Raw genomic sequence first — 19,955 nt, forward strand, 5'->3', positions numbered from 1 at the left:
TGAGTCGTCGTGAGCTGATGTAAACACTCAGGAGAAGTTGGATGAGTTGGAAACAGATGGGATCTTTTTATTTACCCCAATTAAGGCCAAAGAAAGGCAATAAAAATTTACAAGAAAAAAAAAAAAGAAAAAAAAAAAATACTGTTTAGTAAATAAAATAAATTGACATGAGAGTCAAAAAAAAAAAAAACACAATCAAAATTTTGCAGCTGCTTAGAAATTGACCTTTGCACAAGCCACTATACATAGAGCATCACACAGACTTATGTCCTCTCATCTCATGCTCCCCTCCCAAGAGAATGAAGCTACTAGTCTTTATAGAACTGAAGGCACCCCTGAAATTGGCACATACCAACACAATATTACAATACAGGGGTGGCTCAGGTGAATAGCCATAAATGCTTAAAAACAGCCGAAATGCTACAACTATACAACTAGAAAATTACAAAATATTATTTATATGGTTCCAGCTAACATTTGGCAAAGCCACAAGTCATATTAACAGCCAAAAAATGTATAACTCAAACTCCGGGTCACTTCCAATTGACCCGGAAGTCATAGCGTCATTTAAACCCCACCATTGCGGCAAAATTCCTTTACATCAACAAACCGGAGACGCCAGTAAGACACACAGATGGTATGTCAAAGCGATGTTCCTTTTAAACTAAATAAACAGATACATAATTAACAAAACATATGTTGCGTGGTTATTGAAACTGATCATGATTGTGAAATAAATGGCATGGTTTTAAACAGTAAGATATGCATTGATAGTAGTAGCTATAGCAAATAAATCACCGTAGTATTAGATATTATAAGTGTGCACACGAAAACTACGGGATTACTGTGGGGGTTTTGATAATGGTTAGGTTACCGCTGATTTCAAACAGTATAAGGATTAACAAAACACATTGACACACTTGACAAACAAATACAGGCAACATTTGCACTCAGTCTTTGTGAACTGGAATATGTAGCGCGTCGCTACCGTGACGGTAGCTATGCGCCCCGTCACACAGTGTGTGCAAACCTGGTCAAGAACTACAGGAAACGTATGATCTCTGTAATTGCAAACAAACGTTTGCAAACGTTTCTGAACCAAATATTAAGTTCTGCTTTTCTGATGGATCAAATACTTTGCAAATACTAGCAAAAATCATACAATGTGATTTTCTGGATTTTTGTTTTAGATTCCGTCACTCACAATTGAAGAGTACATAAAAATTACAGACTACTACATGCTTTGTAAGTGGGAAAACCTGCAAAATCGGCAGTGTATCAAATACTTGTTCTCCCCACTGTATATTGAGAACACCAAAAGGACTGAGGTCACTTTCGGCTGGTTCCCTTCTGGTTCACTTTAAGTGACCTGGGTTTCAACTATGTGAAAACACCCTATGCCTCGTAAAGCTTTTACAAAGAAGGTTTAAAGGCTTAGTTATCTTCTAAACAGAAAAATGAAACAAACACAATACAGAGTGTTCTTTTCGTCCAATTGCTCTTAACACAGATTTAAGTGTTTACAAAAATTTTGGCAGCTAGATTAAACAAGTGTGTTTCAACTATTTTTCACCCCAATCAAGTCGACATTGTCCCCAAAAGATTTTTTTTAATGCCGACATTTTCTAAATCGCAATTGCAAAAATCTTACCCTGAATTAGCAATTATCACTTTAGATGCAGAAATGGCTTTTGAAAAAGTTGAATGGAATTATATTTTAACCACTATTAAAGAATATAATTTAGGAGACAGACTTTCTTCCTGGGTGAGCATGTTGTACCACCATCCATGCGCTGCAGTTCAAATTAATCTCGATAGATCGCCACAATTTGAGCTGCATACAGGGTAGCTGCACACTTTTTAAAGTCATATTGACAAAAATATATCTCTATATTTTCAAAGTTTTGTTGATAATAATTAGATTTTACTGATTGTGTTTTTGTAGTGGTACCATGGCTGGTTTAGGCCAGTTGTTGACAGCAGACTCACAAAGATATTCATATTTTTCATTTTATATGTAGTGGTCAGTTCACAGCAGTGACAGAAATTAACGTTTTTATTAAGGGGTTCTTTTTGCCACCTTACATTGATTTTCCAGGTGCATTTTCACCTATATATGGATATTTTTTCTAAACGTAGAGGTATGCATCACCTTTTATGTCAAATTCTAACATTTAAATTAAATTCTATTAGAATAACAGTACTACTGTCAAATTGAATAATTCAAATCCATCCTTGCAGTGCAGAGGTGACAAAGCGGCATCAGAACTGGCATTTACAATTGCATAAATAAAGCTATTCAATATTTAAATATGAAATGATTTCTAATTTTAACGTTTTAATTAAAGGGTACTTGACAACTGACAATATTGTGTCTAAAAAGTAATTCACAATGTTAACTTTTTTAACTTAACTGTTGTATAAAATAAATAGCACATTTGCAATTGTGCAGAGGAAAATGGCACTCTTGCTCATGTGATATTCTAATATAACAACAAAATATGATATAAATATAAGACAAAAACTCATGGGGACATAGGCCTACCTATAACTGCACTGACACATCACGCAGTGAAAGCACGAGAGACAAATGCGATGTCAGCAGTGCCTCGTACATAGTTAAAACAATGATTACAACATCATCATAGTTCATAGACAATATCGCACACTCCTAATAGTCCAGGCAAAGTAACTCATTTTGGAGCCAAAAATAGAACTAATTGTAAAATAATTTTTTTCAGCATAGATCATTTCTATGAGGTGTCCAGAACAACATACTAAAAGTCCTAAGAAATCCTAGTTGAGGAAATATGTTAAATTCTCATCAATCCGAGATGTGTGCCAATAGGGCCAGGCAACAATACATCCCAATGGGGCTATTTTTTTTCCTTTACTCCTATGAAAATGAAACTTTACACAATGAAAGTACCCATGAAAAGTAAAAAAATTTTGTATTACAAGTTTCTTTGAAAATGAATTTGAATATGCAAATGAGCTATACACTAATCGAATATGCCCAAAATACACCCAAATAGGCTTAATTTTTTTCTTTACTCCTACCACAATAAAACTTTACACAACGAAAGTCTACAAGAAAAGTAAAACATTTTGTATTAGAAGTTTCTTTGAAAATTAATTTGAATATGCAAATGAGCAATATACTAATCGAATATGCCCAAAATACACCCTAATGGACTTATTTTTTCCCTACTCCTATCACAATCAAACCTCACAGAGTGAAAGTATACATGAAAAGTAACATTTTTGTTTTACAAGTTTCTTTGAAAAATCTATTTTAAATATGCAAATTAGCTCAACACTAGGCCTAATTGACTTATGGCTGAGAAACCATAAAGTCACAAGTAGAAAAAAACAGGGGCCAAATAACTAACACATTCATGTCCATTCGGTAAGTTAACCTATGCATAAACACGATAAATTTGAAGTAACTTGCCACACTTACCTGGGTCACTTGCCACAAAAAGACTTATATTGACCTTAAGAATTGATTGCACAATCTTGCCTCCAGTTGCTTTCTAAATTCTTTTTCTTTTATTAATTTTTTTGCGAACAAGCCTTACCTAATGACATTCCTCCACAGATAACATCAGAAGAAAGTCAGAATAGCCATCTTAGTCATTAGTAACGTGGTGAGATTAAATTTTCGGCTGGTAGATTTACAATTGGTACATGATTGGTATTATAGGTAAGATTACGAGATTACAGGCAGAAGTCATTCTTACCAACTAAACGATTCACTCTCACACAGAAGACAGATGAAAAACCAGATAGACACACTTTCCAGACATTCCAGCTCTTTAAAATAATTTTGCCAGACACCAAAACTGTACAGTACGCTTGGGTCTGCCGAGTCTGCAAATGTCTATGTCTGTTGGGAATGTTTGGCCAAGTCTCCTGTCAGAGAGATCTTCAACTCCCACCTCCGGTGGAGCTCCGGATCCCGAGGGAGGCTGGAGATATTGAGTCCGAGTGGACCATGTTCTCCACCTCCATTGTCGAAGCGGCTGCTCGGAGCAGTGGCCGTAAGGTCTCCGGTGCCTGTCGAGGCGGCAATCCCCGAATCCCCGGGTACTGGAGAGGAGAATATGGCTGATAGTAGAACCTCGGATTCAGGAGGAACAGTGCGGTTTTCATCCAGGCTGTGGAACACTGGACCAGCTCTATACCCTCTCCAGGGTGCTGGAGGGTTCATGGGAGTTTGCCCAACCAGTCCACATGTGCTTTGTGGATTTGGAGAAGGCATGCGACTGTGTCCCTCGCGGCGGCCTGTGGAGGGTGCTCTGGGAGTATGGGGTCCGGGGTCCTTTGCTAAGGGCTGTCCGGTCCCTGTACGACCGAAGCAGGAGCTTGGTTCGCATTGCTGGCAGTAAGTCAGACTTCTTCCTGGTGCATGTTGGACTCTGGCAGGGCTGCCCCTTTGTCGCCGGTTCTGTTCATCATTTTTATGGACAGCGGAGGGTGTCAGGTTTGGAGACAACACGATTTCGTCTCTGCTCTTTGCGGATGATGTTGTCGTGTTGGCCCCTTCAGACCAGGAACTTCAGCATGCACTGGGACGGTTTGCAGCCGAGTGTGAAGCGGCTGGGATGAGAATCAGCACCTCCAAATCAGAGGCCATGGTCCTCAGTCGGAAAAGGGTGGCTTGCCCACTTCAGGTTGGTGGAGAGTTCCTGCCTCAAGTGGAGGAGTTTAAGTATCTTGGGGTTTTGTTCACGAGTGAGGGAAGGATGGAACGGGAGATTGACAGACGGATCGGTGCAGCTTCTGCAGTAATGCGGTCGATGTACCGGTCTGTCGTGGTGAAGAAAGAGCTGAGTCGCAAGGCGGAGATCTCGATTTACCGGTCAATCTACGTTCCTACTCTCACCTATGGTCATGAGCTTTGGGTCATGACCGAAAAGACAAGATCCCAGATACAAGCGACCAAAATTAGCTTTCCACGCAGGGTGGCTGGGCGATCCCTTAGAGATAGGGTAAGAAGCTCGGTCACTCGGGAGGAGCTCAGAGTAGAGCCGCTGCTCCTCCACATCGAGAGGGGTCAGCTGAGGTGGCTCGGGGATCTGTTCCGGATGCCACCTGGACGCCTTCCCGGGAAGGTGTTCCGGGCGCGTCCCACTGGGAAGAGACCCCGGGGAAGACCTAGGACACACGCTGGAGAGACTATGTCTCCTGGCTGGCCTGGGAACGCCTCGGTGTCCCCCCGGAAGAGCTGGAGGAAGTGTCTAGGGAGAGGGAAGTCTGGGCATCCCTGCTTAGACTGCTGCCCCCGCGACCCGGCCCCGGATAAGTGGAAGATGATGGTATGGTATGGTACCAAAACTGCTTCTCTTTTTGTAGTTAGCAAGTATTTCAGACCAGGCAGGCTACATATCAGACTTCAACCATTTGTAAAGTAGTTTTGCGGTGTTATGAGAAGCTAGCAACAGCAATATCTAGGTTAGTTAAAAAAAATCAATAAAATAAATTAATAAATAAAAAAAAAAAACACCAAAAAGAAACCTCCCCTGTTGTTGCTACCTTGTCGTGGTGGGGAGGCTTGTGTGCCTCCGTGACCCTGAAGACTATACCGGCGGGGGTTATACCCCTGGCAGGTACTACCAAGCCAGGCAGTTTTCAGGTTAGAGGCCAGTCTAAAAGCAGCATTGCCATCACCCATTGGCAGTAGAATGATTGGATGAAGATTGGGCCAATGTATTTGTCATACATATGAATGGTGTTTCTGCCTATGCAAATTAGGACATATTCAATAAGTGTGGTGCTCATGTGCATATTCAAATTCATTTAAAAAAAAAACTTGCAATACAAAAAAAGTTACTTTTCATGTATACTTTTACTATGTAAAGTTTTATTGTGGTAGGAGTAAAGAAAAAAATTAAGCCTATTTGGGTGTATTTTGGGCATATTCGATTAGTGTATAGCTCATTTGCATATTAAAATTCATTTTCAAAGAAACTTGTAATACAGAAAAAGTACTTTTCATGGGTACTTTCATTGTGTAAAGTTTCATTTTGATAGGAGTAAAGGAAAAAAATAGCCCCATTGGGTTGTATTGTTGCCTGGCCTTATTGGCACACATCTCGGATTGATGAGAATTTAACATATTTCCTCAACTAGGATTTCTTAGGACTTTAAGTATGTTGTTCTGGACACCTCATAGAAATGATCTAAGCTGCAAAAAAATATTTTACAATTAGTCTGTCGTAAAACGCTATTTTGCCTGGACTAAAAGCAAATAAAGAATGAACTTACAATTGACCTGACATTTACTCATTTTCTTCTTCTCTCCTGCTTTCGTGTGCAGGAGACAGGCGTAATATGCTGCAGCAAATGACCCGAATTGTCACGTGAACAAGCAAATCCACAAAGATAGAATAATAAAAAATAATACACGCTAATTTGATAGACGTATCTAAATGCTTTCCAAATTAAAACTAAGTCAAAGTGTCATCTAAAATTTAAAACCTAAAAATTAGACTTAACCTTTGGCAATAGCCTTAAGTCACCATCCGCAGATTCTGCCCTTAAGCATAGGTCAGGTAGATCATATATCTCTTTATGCTGATGACGTTCTTCTCTATCTCTCAGATCCTGAGCGCTCATCATCTTTCATCATCATCTTTTAAAGTCCCTCATATCCAAGATTAATTTGGGGGGGGGTCTGGGTTTACCCAACTTTTTATCATTATTATTTGGCAGTAAATTGCAGAACATTAATATATTGGCGAGATTCTTTTCCAGGCATCGTTCAAGCAGATACCCCTCTTCCTGGCTACCATTTTGAGAGCAAAATGCCACTCACTCTTCTCTTTCTCCTCTGCTTTTTTTTTTAACCAGTGATAGCAATTCTTAGTTGGTCAGACTCACTGAAGTCTCTCAATCCAAAGGTATGGTTCACTATGGTATGATTGTAGCTAAGAATACATTGCATTGAAAGCATCCCTAATTCTGTCATTAAATACAGACTGAACGGAACGTGAAAACATCCACTGCTGGCCAGATTATAAGCAAACTATGTTTCTCGGCTTGATAAAACAAACCAGCTTCTTGCTAGTAAAGTTATGATGGATGCGAATTGTAATCAAGGCAAAGACGATCGCAATGACGGACAGGAGTCGTACAGTAAACAGTGAGCACACGAGCCGGTTATTATTGATGTGCAAACAAACCATGTATGTGCGCTCTCGACGCACATTGTATTTAAGACACATTTCAGTACATTCATGTTGTTTCCACACACATTCAGGATAATACAGTTTATAGAAATAAATGTTTATACAGAAATAAATGTTTTTATCTGTCATGTGTATGTTGCTGTGTTTAGTCATTCTGAATGGATCTGTGTAGGCAGATAATGCAGTCAGGTCAAGGCATCATATGTTCAGTATCGCAATTTGGCGTCTAATGTAAACAAGCTCTAAAAAACTCTTACAAACAAACTCTTTGCTGGTGCACTGTACACATGAAAAATTGTATCTCATTTTTTTTCATGTGTGCTTTGGTGTGCATAAATCTATGGATTATAGGGACATTTTATTTCAGTTGGTTATTAGGTGTCTTTTGGAGTTTCCAAGTGTCCTTTTTTGGAAAGACTTGCATAAAACAGAGTTTTGTGAGAAACATCCTTTAAAGCAGCCATTCTCAAACTGTGGTCCGCGGACCACTAGTGGTCCGTGAGGGTACTGCAGGTGGTCCGTGGAAAGGCTAAATAAAATATAAAATAATATTTTTTTTACCTTCATTTTACCAGGAAATTCCCATAAAAAAAGAAAAGTAAAAAGAATATGTAGGCCTATATTGATATAACATTTGAATTAAATTGTCAAGTTATTGTGTGATTACTAAAATAGCCTAGTGGTGTTCGGCCGTGACATTCAAGTTCAGTGCCGTTAGAACCACAACATTGGTTCGGTGGATAGCAACAGGTTCTCTGAAGAGAAAAGGGCAGAGGCAAATATGTTCTCATTATCACATCACACGCATAGCCTTTAATGGTGCGTTCACAACGGACGAAATTTCGCTTCAAACTTTTGTTTTTACGCGCGTCAATTTAGCTCTTGACGCGCGAATTGATACAAAGTGGTCAAGCGTATCACTAGACGCGGCAGGCGCGAATTTCACATAATCCCTTTTTGAATTTGACGCGCTATTCGCGTCCGGTGTGTGAACGCACAGTAGTGTTGCTTTCGTCAACGAAAATGATGACGAAATATTGTCGTCAACGAACCGTTATCACCTGACGAAAACGAGACGAGACGAAAATGCTGGTCATGTGACGATGACTAAAATACATGTTTAATGCAATGTCGTTGACGAATAAAAACGAGACTAAATGTGGTTTACAAAATAAAAACTATATTAAAATGTCTCTTCATTTTCGTTGACCAAAACGAGACGAGACGAAAGGTGTGTTCGACATCGGCTGCGGCCGATCGGCGAGAGTAGCCGCGTGCAGGCGGGGAGGAGCTGCAAACGGAGACGTGAAGTCGGACACTTTCTAGTGACCGCTCACGTGGTGTTTGCATACTTTACCACAGCTGCAGTGAAATAAATGCAATATTTGCCAAATAATACACAGATGTTTCAGAGATATTTTCATTCAATACTTTCATACAGCGTCTGTTTGAACAAGAATAAAGTTCAACATAAGCTACTATCAATGAAGTGGAGTCTAAGTTTTTTAAGCAGTTTTAATTTGATAAACATGACACAATATAACATGACAACGACATGAAAAGAGTGTTCACTGTTATAATAAACTGATTTGAGAGCTTTAGAGGAACTAAATGTGTTCGAATAAACACGAAACACACGTGATCGTTGTCATGCGGTGAATCCGGCTAATCGTGGAACAGCTGTGTCGTCATCAGCCCACGTGCAGCCCAGTGCAGCCCAGTGCAGCCGCTCTTGAGAAGCTGCGCTGGCTGAGTTCTCCGGCTACTCTCGAATCGCTCTCGCAGTACTTTGATGGCATACATCACAGTCACGTGGCGTCGGCGCTGTATCAAGTCGGACAAAATTTCTAACCGGCATGCACTGCTTCAAGTCAGTTTGAAGTCGCTGTAGGACAGATAGCCTACATTTGTACTTGCATGTCAAATTCTTTTTAACACAGTTTGTGTTTGTTATATTATGGCGCTTTTCCACTACACAGTACCAGCTCGCCTCGGCTCGCCTCGACTCGACTCGGCTCTGTTTGGTTTTCCACTGTGTAAAAGTTGTACCTGTACCTGCTTCCAGGTACTTTTTTTCGTACCACCTCCAGCGAGGTTCTAAAGCGAGCTGAGGCGAGCTGAGGCGATACTAAAATGTGACGTGGAAACACAGCAGACTGCTGATTGGTCAGAGAGAATCGTCACTATTCACTGCGTCATCATTGCACGCGCCAGACGGAGTATCCTGAATAAAAAACAGCAAAAACAAAAACAAAAACATCCAAAAACAGCATACACTCGATTTCCTCCATTGTCCTGTGTGTGTGGGTAGCGGGTGTGTCTCGCGCGTCTCGCGTAAAAGATTAAGTCACGGCAGTTTCCTGCGGCGTCGCTATGACGACCAGGTACTATTGTGGAGGTACTATCTGCAATGGAAAACGGAGCGAAAAGAGAGCCGAGCCGAGCTGAGTCGAGCCGAGTCGAGCCGAGTCGAGCCGAGTCGAGCCGAGTCGAGCCGAGGCGAGCTGGTACTGTGTAGTGGAAAAGCGCCATTAGACATAGGGCGCGTCAAGTTTAGTTGTAAAGCGCGCTTCACACGCGCGGGTGATTTTTAGTTTCACTTTCTCTGGCAGCGCAATCGCAAACATAGCCTAAATATATATCGCCCTTGTGAAGGATAAAATTCGCTCTTCAGACCAATTTACATCAAGTAGAAAACACGAAGTTATCATTTAAAGAGATCGATGGTCTCTTTCCTGCTCGTGTCCCACATCCCTCTCAGAGCGCAGAGTGGTATATCACGCGTCTTTGTGTGGAAATATAAAACGAGTTTTAATTTTTTTAAATAACCCCACCACCGCCGGTAGTTGGTCCATTACCACCGCGGTGGTAAAAAAAAACTGCCACCGACACAGCCCTAAATATACTAAATATAATAAGATAACCTTGTTTGAAATTCTATATTGACTGGGTTAAATAGAATTGCATTACTAAAAAGAGACTAAAATATAATTTTCATTGACTAGAACTAGACTAAAATGTCATCAGTTTTCGTCGACTAAAACTAGACTAAAATGTCATCAGTTTTTGTCGACTAAAACTTGACTAGACTAAAAAGAGTATGAACGTGACTAAAACTAATAAAAACTAAAACGACAGCTTGACACAAAGACTAGACTAAAACTAAAATTAAAACAGGCTGCCAAAAACAACACTAACGCACAGTTAGGCATATAAATGGAATGAATAAGGCCTGTTATTATTTAATTTCCAGTTAGTTTCTTGATCTCGCGTTTCTGAAATGTTTTGCAGATGTGCTGTTAAGTGGACAAACTTTTTGAGGACTTGTAAAACTCTGAAGATTAATAATAATAATCCCCTAAAATCGCCAAAGGTTTTGAAATGTTGACTATATTCCAGTGTTCTTATTACTGTATAGATTTCATACTACATTGCTATGGAAATAAGCCTGTTGTTCAAATGAACCTGATTATGCCCTGGGCGCTTGAGTAGCCGAAATAAATAAATTAAATATGTGGCAGCCGTTGTGTGCAGTAAACTTTCCTTTAACAAGCCTGTGATGTGATGACCAGTTATAGTTTTAGTGCTAGTAAGCCTATTTAGAGGTGCAGATTAATTCAGGTAGGACTGTGTGTAGACATATTTTATTATGTGTATTATGAGGTGGTCCGCGAAAATTCTTGATTACAAATAGTGGTCCACACACTCAAAAAGTTTGAGAACCCCTGCTTTAAAGGGATACTTCAGGATTTAGCATTAAGCTTTGTATTAGTAGGAAACCTGTAGTATTTTCGAATTACCGTGCTTTCCACCCTCATATCCCCCTGAGATGAGAGATTTATGTATTTTTTGTCTGGAAAAAATCCTCCGATGACGCAAAAATCATCATTTTGCGTCATCGGAGGATTTTCTGGCCAGAGGCTAAAGACTACAGCCAGTAGGAGGGGCTGTCCCGCATGTTTTCAACCCGCCCATAGAGGGTGGGATCTCACTCACACAATGTACACATAGTTTCAGCCATCTTTCTTTGGAAGCTAAGCTAGAGGCTCTTGTTCTTTGGAGAAAGCTGAGTAGTAGGAGAAATGTGAGTAGTAGGGATTACCATCCTCTTTTTCCCGGACATGTCCGGCCGTCGCGATCGTCCAAAATGTCCGGGATTCGGCTTTTGCTTTCTGCAGTCGCCATTCATTGTTTACATGCACACCTTTTGTTTCAATCTAACTGAATTCATTCCGATTGGTGAATCTAAATGTAGTGTTTCCATGAACGCTAAACAAGTGATCGGTTGATGTGCGTTTTAACATTGCTAAGAAAATTCCCGCTCCTCCGTGAGAGATATGCGCCTCAGTAATGACGCCATCGGCCTCGCGCCGTTCTCCCGCGGCCCTCAGCCTCGTCCTGCTCGCCACAGTAAACATAATGAATGGCGACTGTAGAACGCAAAAGCCGAATCCCGGACATTTTGGGCGATCTCGATATCCCGGGCAAACTCGTCACGGAGACTCACTAGTAGCCTTGTTTTCAACTGCGCTCTCTAACTGGGAGGCATGGCTTGGGAGTGGCCTCGTAGAGCACCGAAGCAAGTGCATTCTGGGAGTTGTTGTCTTTCATCCACATAATCCAAAAATAAATTTTCTGGCTTTTCTCAGTCTAGAAAGCTCCATATTCAAAAATTTCTTCACATTTCCTCTACATAAATGACCTATTTTAAATACACATTCATCTTTCCAGAGGTGAAGTATCCCTTTAATCTGATAGTTTACTTTTTTATATAGAAATAGATATAGCAAATGATGACGAAATAAACACATTAAAAAAGATAAATGATGTATGCTTAATTTCAAGATAAGTATGCGATTAATCACAATTAAAATTTGTATTTATAGACAGCCCTTAAATATAAATATAACGATTTTGGTCAATTTCTGAGCAAAACATTTTACATTTAATTACCTCAAAGAATTTCTGTATAACGTAGTTCCCAAAGACGTCAGTCATGAGTTGGTAAGCAGCCTGTAAGATCTCCCCAAACACCATTTGCCTCTCTGCAGGAGTTGCACGCTCCAACTTCTGCTGAATAAACCTGGACATTGAGAAAAAGATTTTACATTAAGCACAGAGACGTGTGACAAAAAACAACGTAAAAAAAGGATGCATTATAGTAGCATGCAAGTGGTTTTTTTTTTTGCATTGTTTAAAGACATGCATGATCAAAAAATAGTGTCAAAAGCTGTGTCAGTGTAAAAAAAATCTTTTTTATCTGGTATTATGAGAAATGCTGACAAAACATTTAACATGCATATATAGGAGGATCTTTGTTGACATCTTTGTACGCATGCGCGAGTGGTTGTGTGGCAACAAAACAAACAGTATTGCGGGCAGTAAAGACGCGACGAGCACTTTCAAGAGAGTTAGCGGGCGAAATCCACAATATATAAGCACTTTAACATCTGAAGACCGGAGGAGGTTTGGAGAGAAGCTCAAAATTTGTATTGGTGACAAAATCGAAGTTATTCAAAGCCCATATGAGATCTGGGATGACAAAAAACGTTGGTCCGACTTGCCCGTGTCTTGGCCACCAATCTGCTGGGGAGACATTTATTCTTATTTAATAGAAATCCCTGGACCCTTCACTCATGAAAGATTAAAGGCTTTCAAAAGTCTGGAGGCCTATGATTATTTTGTTTTTTCAAAAAGTTGGGCCGATCTTTTCTGCCAAACAGAAAGCAGTGATCGTGCTAAAAGCAGAGGTTAGAACAGCCTTTTCTTTTGCTTTTAAGTTTTGCGATCCAGAATAGCCCATTTTGATGTGAGGAACATAGTCTGGGTGCTGTGGATCGCGGTTTGGGACACCTGAATCAGAACGCGAAAACATATGACTCGGTTGATTTGACTCAGTTTTATTATTATTTTTATTCAATCTTCTATAAATACATAGTCACTAAGACTTAGGCCTACCATGAACAAAATGAGCCTCACAAACTCGATCAGTAACGTTAGCTGCAGGAATCCAGGCTTTCTTCGGAGCGTCCAGGTTCAATCGCCTAATTGCACGCAACCATTTCTTTCGTTTTTCGCGATCCTTTTCGGAGGGAATTCGAAAAAACTTTTTATCAGGCCCCCAACGAGCCGTACTCGACCACACAGCAAGAGTGAACCATCCTCTTCTCTAAATCCTCCTCCAAACGTGCAAAACAATCAAATTAGAGGTATCTAGCGGTGTTTCCTGCCACACGATTCCCATGATGCAACGCGACAAACATAAACAATGACGTCACAAAAGATCCGCCTATAGAAACTGATGTCAGACATGGTGATTTGTGCAAGACCAACATACACATGTTAGTAATAGCATTTTTTTTTTTTATATAGGAGGAGTGGTAACCTGGATCCGTGCTGGTCTTGTGAGAACTCCACCATGTGTCCAGGCAGGTCTCGTAGTTGCAGGTTGGGAAAGCGGTTATTCCGGAAGTCCTCGAGTAAGCGGCTGCGTCCTGAAGGCATGACATCTGAGCGGCTGTAGCGGGCTCGTGGCGGGGGAAAGAGCTGACTGCTAGAGCTGAAAAGACTGGAGGTACTGCCCGAGCTCCTGTATTTGGCTTCTGCTCCCGGAGCAGCAGAAATATAACGGCCACTGCCATTGGGCAGACCACCTGTGAAGAGCAGGAGAGAGAGGAAAACAGGATTGATTTTTTTTCTTCACTTGTATATGTGGAGTGATTGTGTAGCTCACTCAAGACGAAAAATTCACAATTAAAAAAATTGAGACATGAACATCAAATTACATATTTGTTTGTTCATACACCAAACTTAAAGAATGGGGTGTAATAAAGAGCAAAACAAACCATACCAAGCTCAGAGACCTGTCAGAAGGCTGAGAGCATTTTTTCAAAGCTTTTGAAATGGACCAGAGGCCATTTGAGTTTGGTTGGGTTGCTTGGTGTGAAAAGTGTTTTGCAATCCAATCCAACCAAACCTGGAAACAAACCCTGATTTGGATCAATCGGTTAGAACCAAGAGATCATACCCAGATGGAGGCTGGATGAGGACCCGTGGGAGGAGGGCAGAGAGGGTGGAGGTGTCAGAGGTGAGTGGCCAGGTGTTAGTCCAATGGGGCTGGGGGAGGAGGAGTATCCTAGGCTGTTGTAGAAAGACTGGCCAATGGGAGTCAGGCTGCTACCACCACCACCACGCTTATACAGGTCAGAGCTGGCCAAAAGGGAGTCCCGACGGGTTGTGCTGCTGCTAGTGGAACTTGACACTGCAGGAGTACAAGAGTGGGAAGGACAAAGAAGAGAACAAGACAAGCATGTGACATCACCATTGCAGCAAGCTAGCTTGGAATATGGAAGAGCTTATATTCAGCAGATTTTGTCGGGAGAAATGATGACATGAACATTGTTGTCAAATGTAAGCATTACATTAATCTGGCATTACATTGCTTGCCCATCCACATCCCTTTTATCCCAAATCCGATATAAATTATACCCACCTATTATCGCACATCTTTCTAGAAAACAAAACAACACAAAACATTTTCTTAGTATGTACGGAACAGAACGCGGAAGTGAAGTGGAACTTCATCAAAAGCAGGGGTGTCAAACTTATTTTCAGCTCGGGCCACATCAGCTTATGTGTACCCTCAAATAGACCTTAACATCTACTTTAACATCATCTAGAGCAGGGATAGGCAACTCCGGTCCTGGAGGGCCGCTGTCCTGCAGAGTTTAGCTCCAACCCTAACTAAACACACCTGAACAAGGCAATCAATGTTTTCAGGATTACTAGATAGATACAGGCAGGTGAGTTTTTATCAGGGCTGAAGCTAAACTCTGCAGGACAGCGGCCCTCCAGGACCGGAGTTGCCTATCCCTGATCTAGAGTTTACTGGTCCACATGCATCCAAAGAATTACTATATATATATTTTTGTTTTTTTTTGTTTTTTGTTTTGTTGCAACAACAGCACCAAAGCATTTAATTCTGGTTATTTTGGGAGGATTTATTTATTTAACAAACATTAATTTTGTGTTGCAGATGAGGCCTAGCTAAAATTGCAAATGTATTTAAAAAAAAAAAAAAAAGGGTTTAAATTTCATATTTTGTGAAATTTGATAATGCAATTTTTATATATGTGCAAGTAAATGTATTTTGTGATTTATTGATTTGAATGAACTTTAATGATCATGCTAGTTGACAAGATATAGTAGGCTATGTGAGCAAACATGTTTGTGTAAAAGCAATGCAGTCAGAGCCTGTTTGATTTACAAAACGTAAATTAATTTACTTCTGTGAGTGGACAATCAATTAGGAGAATAGAGTATACAGTTACCTACATGTGTGTTTGACATGAGTAAAACGCATTTTAATGCATATACGTTTATTTTTATTTTTATATTGTCGCTTCAAAAGACATCAGTGTGTATTTTAACAAACTACAAATGTTTTACTAGTACTTGCATGTATTAAATATCTGAAACCTAAAATAAACATTAAATTGAAAATACTGATACATGACAAGTGCTGAGAAAAGTCTGTCGCCAGCCAGAGCACGAAAGGAGATTTGAATTAACCATTACAAGTTGAATGTTCTTACTGCACCGATGTGATACGCGTGAAGGGTTAATGTTCACAAGCAAAGCACTATTAACTGATTGATTTGAAAAATTAACTTGCAGGCAACATGAAATAAGGTGGAAATATGAAGGAATCTGTATTATGAAACTCTCTCACAGGCCACATGAAATGAGATTTTGGATGGTGGGCCTCGAGTTTGACACATGGTCTAATGCCTACAGAGGCGGATGTCTATTTGAACAGCATTCCAAATCAAAATAGAACCTAATAAAGGGTTGATTTGAGACAGGGTTTTTTTCACAGGCAGCAACTTAATCACTACTGCACACAACAAAATAGTGAAACAGACCTGAGGAGCCAAAGGCACCAAGGGCAGAGCCTAGCCCAACACCCAGAGATCCCCCAGTGCTGCCGAAACCCAGAGATGTGCTAGGTGGAGGTGCCGCGCTTGTATGGGAGAACAGCGAGCTGCTCTGGGAGCTGGGCGCCACTGAGCCAGACCCATAGAAGGAGCTGGACTGCAGACCGCTGGAGGGGGGAGGCGGCTGCTGCTGAGGCTGAGGCTGCTGGGGTTGTTGGCAGCCCATGGACCGGTACAGACCGTTAGCAGGACCAGACATGCTGTTACCAGAGCCTGACGCATTGGCAGCTAGACAGAGGACAGAAAGAACAACAAGATTAAAAGAAAGTAAAATAATAAAAAAAGAAGATCAGTCTGGTCAGTAGAAAAAAGAGACACTGAAAATCTTTTTAGGAATTATTTTAAATAGTCTGTTTAAAGAGTAGGTAAAAAAAGGCATATTCACCAGCTTGTGCAGCTGCTGGGTTGATAAGGAGAGGGGTTTGGACCAGTCGGACAGGTCCACCCAGGCCAGTGCGAGCTCCAGGACCCATTACCAGAGCTCCAGTCTGATCATAGTAAGCAGCCGGTGCTAGAACTTGGTAACCTGATGTTAAAACATAACAGACTGAAATTGGGTCTGAATCAATTATCGTTCATGAAATACGCAGAAATATAATTTTGTCATCATGACATGATATTTTATTATAATCGAATGCCTTGAAGTGAGAATGGGTTGGCTTTTGTGAATGGATGTTAATGAAGGTAAAGCTTCACTTTTTTTCACTCAAGTTTTGGGAGGAAACAGCTGATCACTTTATGAATTGTTGTGCTTACAATTAGACTATTTTAGAGCGAGCTATACTTGGAAATTACAACAAAATAAATGCTATTTTATAAGAGAAGTCATGGAGAATTTTGTTTTGTATTTCCATTTTATTTTATTTTTATAGTATCCACAAACAGTGTTAAACAGTTGTATCTTTGAAAGTCATTCAATGATTGAGAATCAGATTTAATAAATATATTTAAAACTGTGATAATCTGGTTTATTTCTGATATTTTTGTTATGGTTGGCAGATGTTCTGAATGGCCAGTAGCAGCTGATGAGTAGGGCTGCACGATTAATCGCAATCAACATGAAATCGCGTTTAAACCGATTTGGCTTTTTGCGTTTATGAAATCGCAGAGGCTGCGTTTTTTTTAATGCGCAGCTTGTCAGTGACGTTCGGCTCTGTGTTCAGTAGTAAATGCTGCTCCATCTGAAAGCACTATGAGTTTGAGTCGTTTATAACGTGCATTTGAAAAAGCAAACATCTTTCCAGAGAGGATAAGCATTTATGAACCTCTTGTCCAACTAAAGACAACATTCAATAACATGCTTTTACTCCAAACTCACTTCATAATGACAATTGAGCATCCTTCTGTAAGATGATATGGCTTCTTACACATAATAAGGCAGTCGTATGTTTATTAGTCATGTTTTATCAAAGCATTTCAATCTTCTGTTTATTCGGCTATAGATAGCTATAGGGATTTCCTGGAATTACATGCTTTTTTGTACTTCTGGGGCAGGGCATATTTGGAGTTTCTGTGCCTTCTGGCTTTCAGATGGAGCAGCATTTAACTACTGATCACAGAGCTGTGCTGCACTGACAAGCTGCACATAAAATAATCGCAGTCTTTGCCAAATCGCTTGCAGTTTAATTTCGATTTATCGTGCAGCCCTACTGGTGAGTGAAATTTTTTATTTCAAACCCTGATTGCAATGCCCATTTTTGTCAGAAAACCAAAGAAGTGAAGCACAAGGGCATTGCACAGACTAATTTGTAACAGACGGTAGAAGGTTTCCATGCACTTCTTCAGAGAGAAGATTTACAAATCAAACACAGTTTTGCCTCCATCTATGCTGTTAGGCTCTATGCCAACCCGAAATGTAGGGATGAAACCATAAAATATCCATGATGAAGAACACATACACAAAAGAATGAAAGGCTTAAACAATAAGGGTGGGTTGCACCAACAAGGATTAAATTAAGCACAGTTTAGAGCTAATCTAGCGTTTGTAGGTGCACATTATTTTAAACCTCATCACCTGCAAGTTTAAAGTTAATCCCTAATTGAGATTTAAATGTAAGTTTAAAGTTATGGTGCAACAGAATTATTAGATAAAACTTGATTTAATCTAGGTTTAAGATCAATCCTTGGTGGTGCAACTTAATAAACACTTAGTATGCTTAGACACACATTTCGTTGTAGATATAGATATTTGAAATAAATGATAGCTAACAAAATGCTCACTGCAAATCTCCTCTGTATTAACACCATTTTCAGGTTTCACATTAATCATTATGTGGCACAATAGTTAAAACGGAGAGCTCAGTACAAATGAAGTGATAAACTGACAAAATGAGATTATAATTGTGTTATGATAGTGAGTGTTATAATAGTGATTTTATAATGTCTAAATATGAATGCAAAAGCAAAACCTGTGAAAGACTTTATTAGTAAGTAGAATGAAAGCAAAAGCTGTGAAAGACTTATTAGTAAGTAGAATGAAAGCAAAAGCTGTGAAAATACTTTACTAAGAATAATGACAATTACAATTATAACCAGCAGATGGCAGCAGAGGACAACTAATTAGTTTCCAACAGTAATCGTAAATCGCCACTAAAGCAAGGCAATTTCTCCATGTTGACTCCATAAAGCATGCTTGCACACACACAAATATTTGTTTCTATGTTATTGAGATATGAACCCGACTGCATGCTTCAAGCGCCCCCATACTTGAAAACCCACGGAAAACTACTTTTAAACTGAGATTATGGAATATTTATGAACATATTCATAGCAGGTCTATTCACACTGGATTAGTATTACCCGAGGTAATTTTCCCGGATCATTTTACAGAAGATAAAAGTTGCCTTAATCTTTACTGATATTGCCCGTAATGATTACTGAGATGGCACATTTGGACAGGACAAAAATGACTTTACCCCACCTCTCCATGTTTAACTAATTCAGTCTGAATAGGGCTTTAGAAAAAAACATTATTGGTGTGCATCTTGAGACAAAACAATGGCACTGACATACTTTAAGATATATGTCAGTGCAAGTTACTTTCAGTTAAAATTCAGTTAAACATTTTAGTCTGGGACTAGGCTTAAACCTCATCTGTGAAACCGGGGGTTGGTCAACTAAACCTTGACTAAAGAAAAACAGGACAAGGTAGACTAAATATGACAAAAACTAAAAAGTACATTTGAGATAGGACTAAGACTACATTTAAAAGTATCTGACAAAATTAACACTACCGGGAGCTGAGTTGTTGGAACTGTTAACAGCTACATACACAGGATACCTTAGATTCCTAGACTATGTAAATGAACATAAATGAAGCATAGCAATGATATAAAGATTAGCCAATCCAAGATACCAGCATGAGTAAAAGGAAGAGGAGGTCAGAGCATGACTCACCTGGCATGCCTGCAAAGGCCAGGGCTGGGTTTGTGGCAAGGGACTCCTGCTGACTCTGTTGGCTCTGGCCAGGGGTCAAAGGTCGCTGGTTGTTCCCCGCACGCATCACCTGGATGGGGGAGAGTTGCAAAATAGCCTAAAGTAAACCACTAGCCTCTAAAGCAAATTGGTTCTTTAATCATTGACTATTCATGGTCAATAACATTAGTCTTAATTGAAATGCATTCTACTGTGCAGGGGATCAGAAATCAGAACACAAGCTCTTTAAACTATTAATTGAGGGATGAGTTAAGCAAAGATTCCTTACAGCAAGAAACTATAACATGTAAACAATGCTAAGGTCACAACATTCAATATTTAAGGAGCTCTT

At 39.9% G+C, this 19,955-nt stretch overlaps 1 protein-coding gene and 1 long non-coding RNA gene across 9 annotated transcripts in view; one reads left to right on the forward strand and one right to left on the reverse strand.

Moving 5' to 3' along the window:
* Positions 1-19,955, reverse strand: part of pum2 (pumilio RNA-binding family member 2) — a 110,770-nt gene that overhangs the window by 28,522 nt on the left and 62,293 nt on the right. For 5 of the 8 annotated variants that reach the window (XM_082148454.1, XM_082148451.1, XM_082148453.1 and 2 more), the window contains exons 11-17: positions 19,586-19,694; positions 16,575-16,715; positions 16,118-16,417; positions 14,686-14,703; positions 14,221-14,454; positions 13,579-13,846; positions 12,147-12,276 (exon numbers count right to left, since the gene is read on the reverse strand). In XM_082148454.1, coding sequence (XP_082004580.1) covers positions 12,147-12,276; positions 13,579-13,846; positions 14,221-14,454; positions 14,686-14,703; positions 16,118-16,417; positions 16,575-16,715; positions 19,586-19,694 — 1,200 coding nt within the window. The remainder of the gene's footprint in view (positions 1-12,146; positions 12,277-13,578; positions 13,847-14,220; positions 14,455-14,685; positions 14,704-16,117; positions 16,418-16,574; positions 16,716-19,585; positions 19,695-19,955) is intronic. The other 3 variants (XM_082148456.1, XM_082148455.1, XM_082148452.1) reach the window with 1 other exon arrangement.
* The window catches only part of LOC309482942, a 212,103-nt gene that overhangs the window by 18,456 nt on the left and 173,692 nt on the right, over positions 1-19,955 (forward strand). The window lies entirely within an intron of this gene.

This window comes from Leuciscus leuciscus (assembly GCF_965113295.1).
Source record: "Leuciscus leuciscus genome assembly, chromosome: 19".
Lineage (NCBI taxonomy): Eukaryota > Metazoa > Chordata > Actinopteri > Cypriniformes > Leuciscidae > Leuciscus > Leuciscus leuciscus.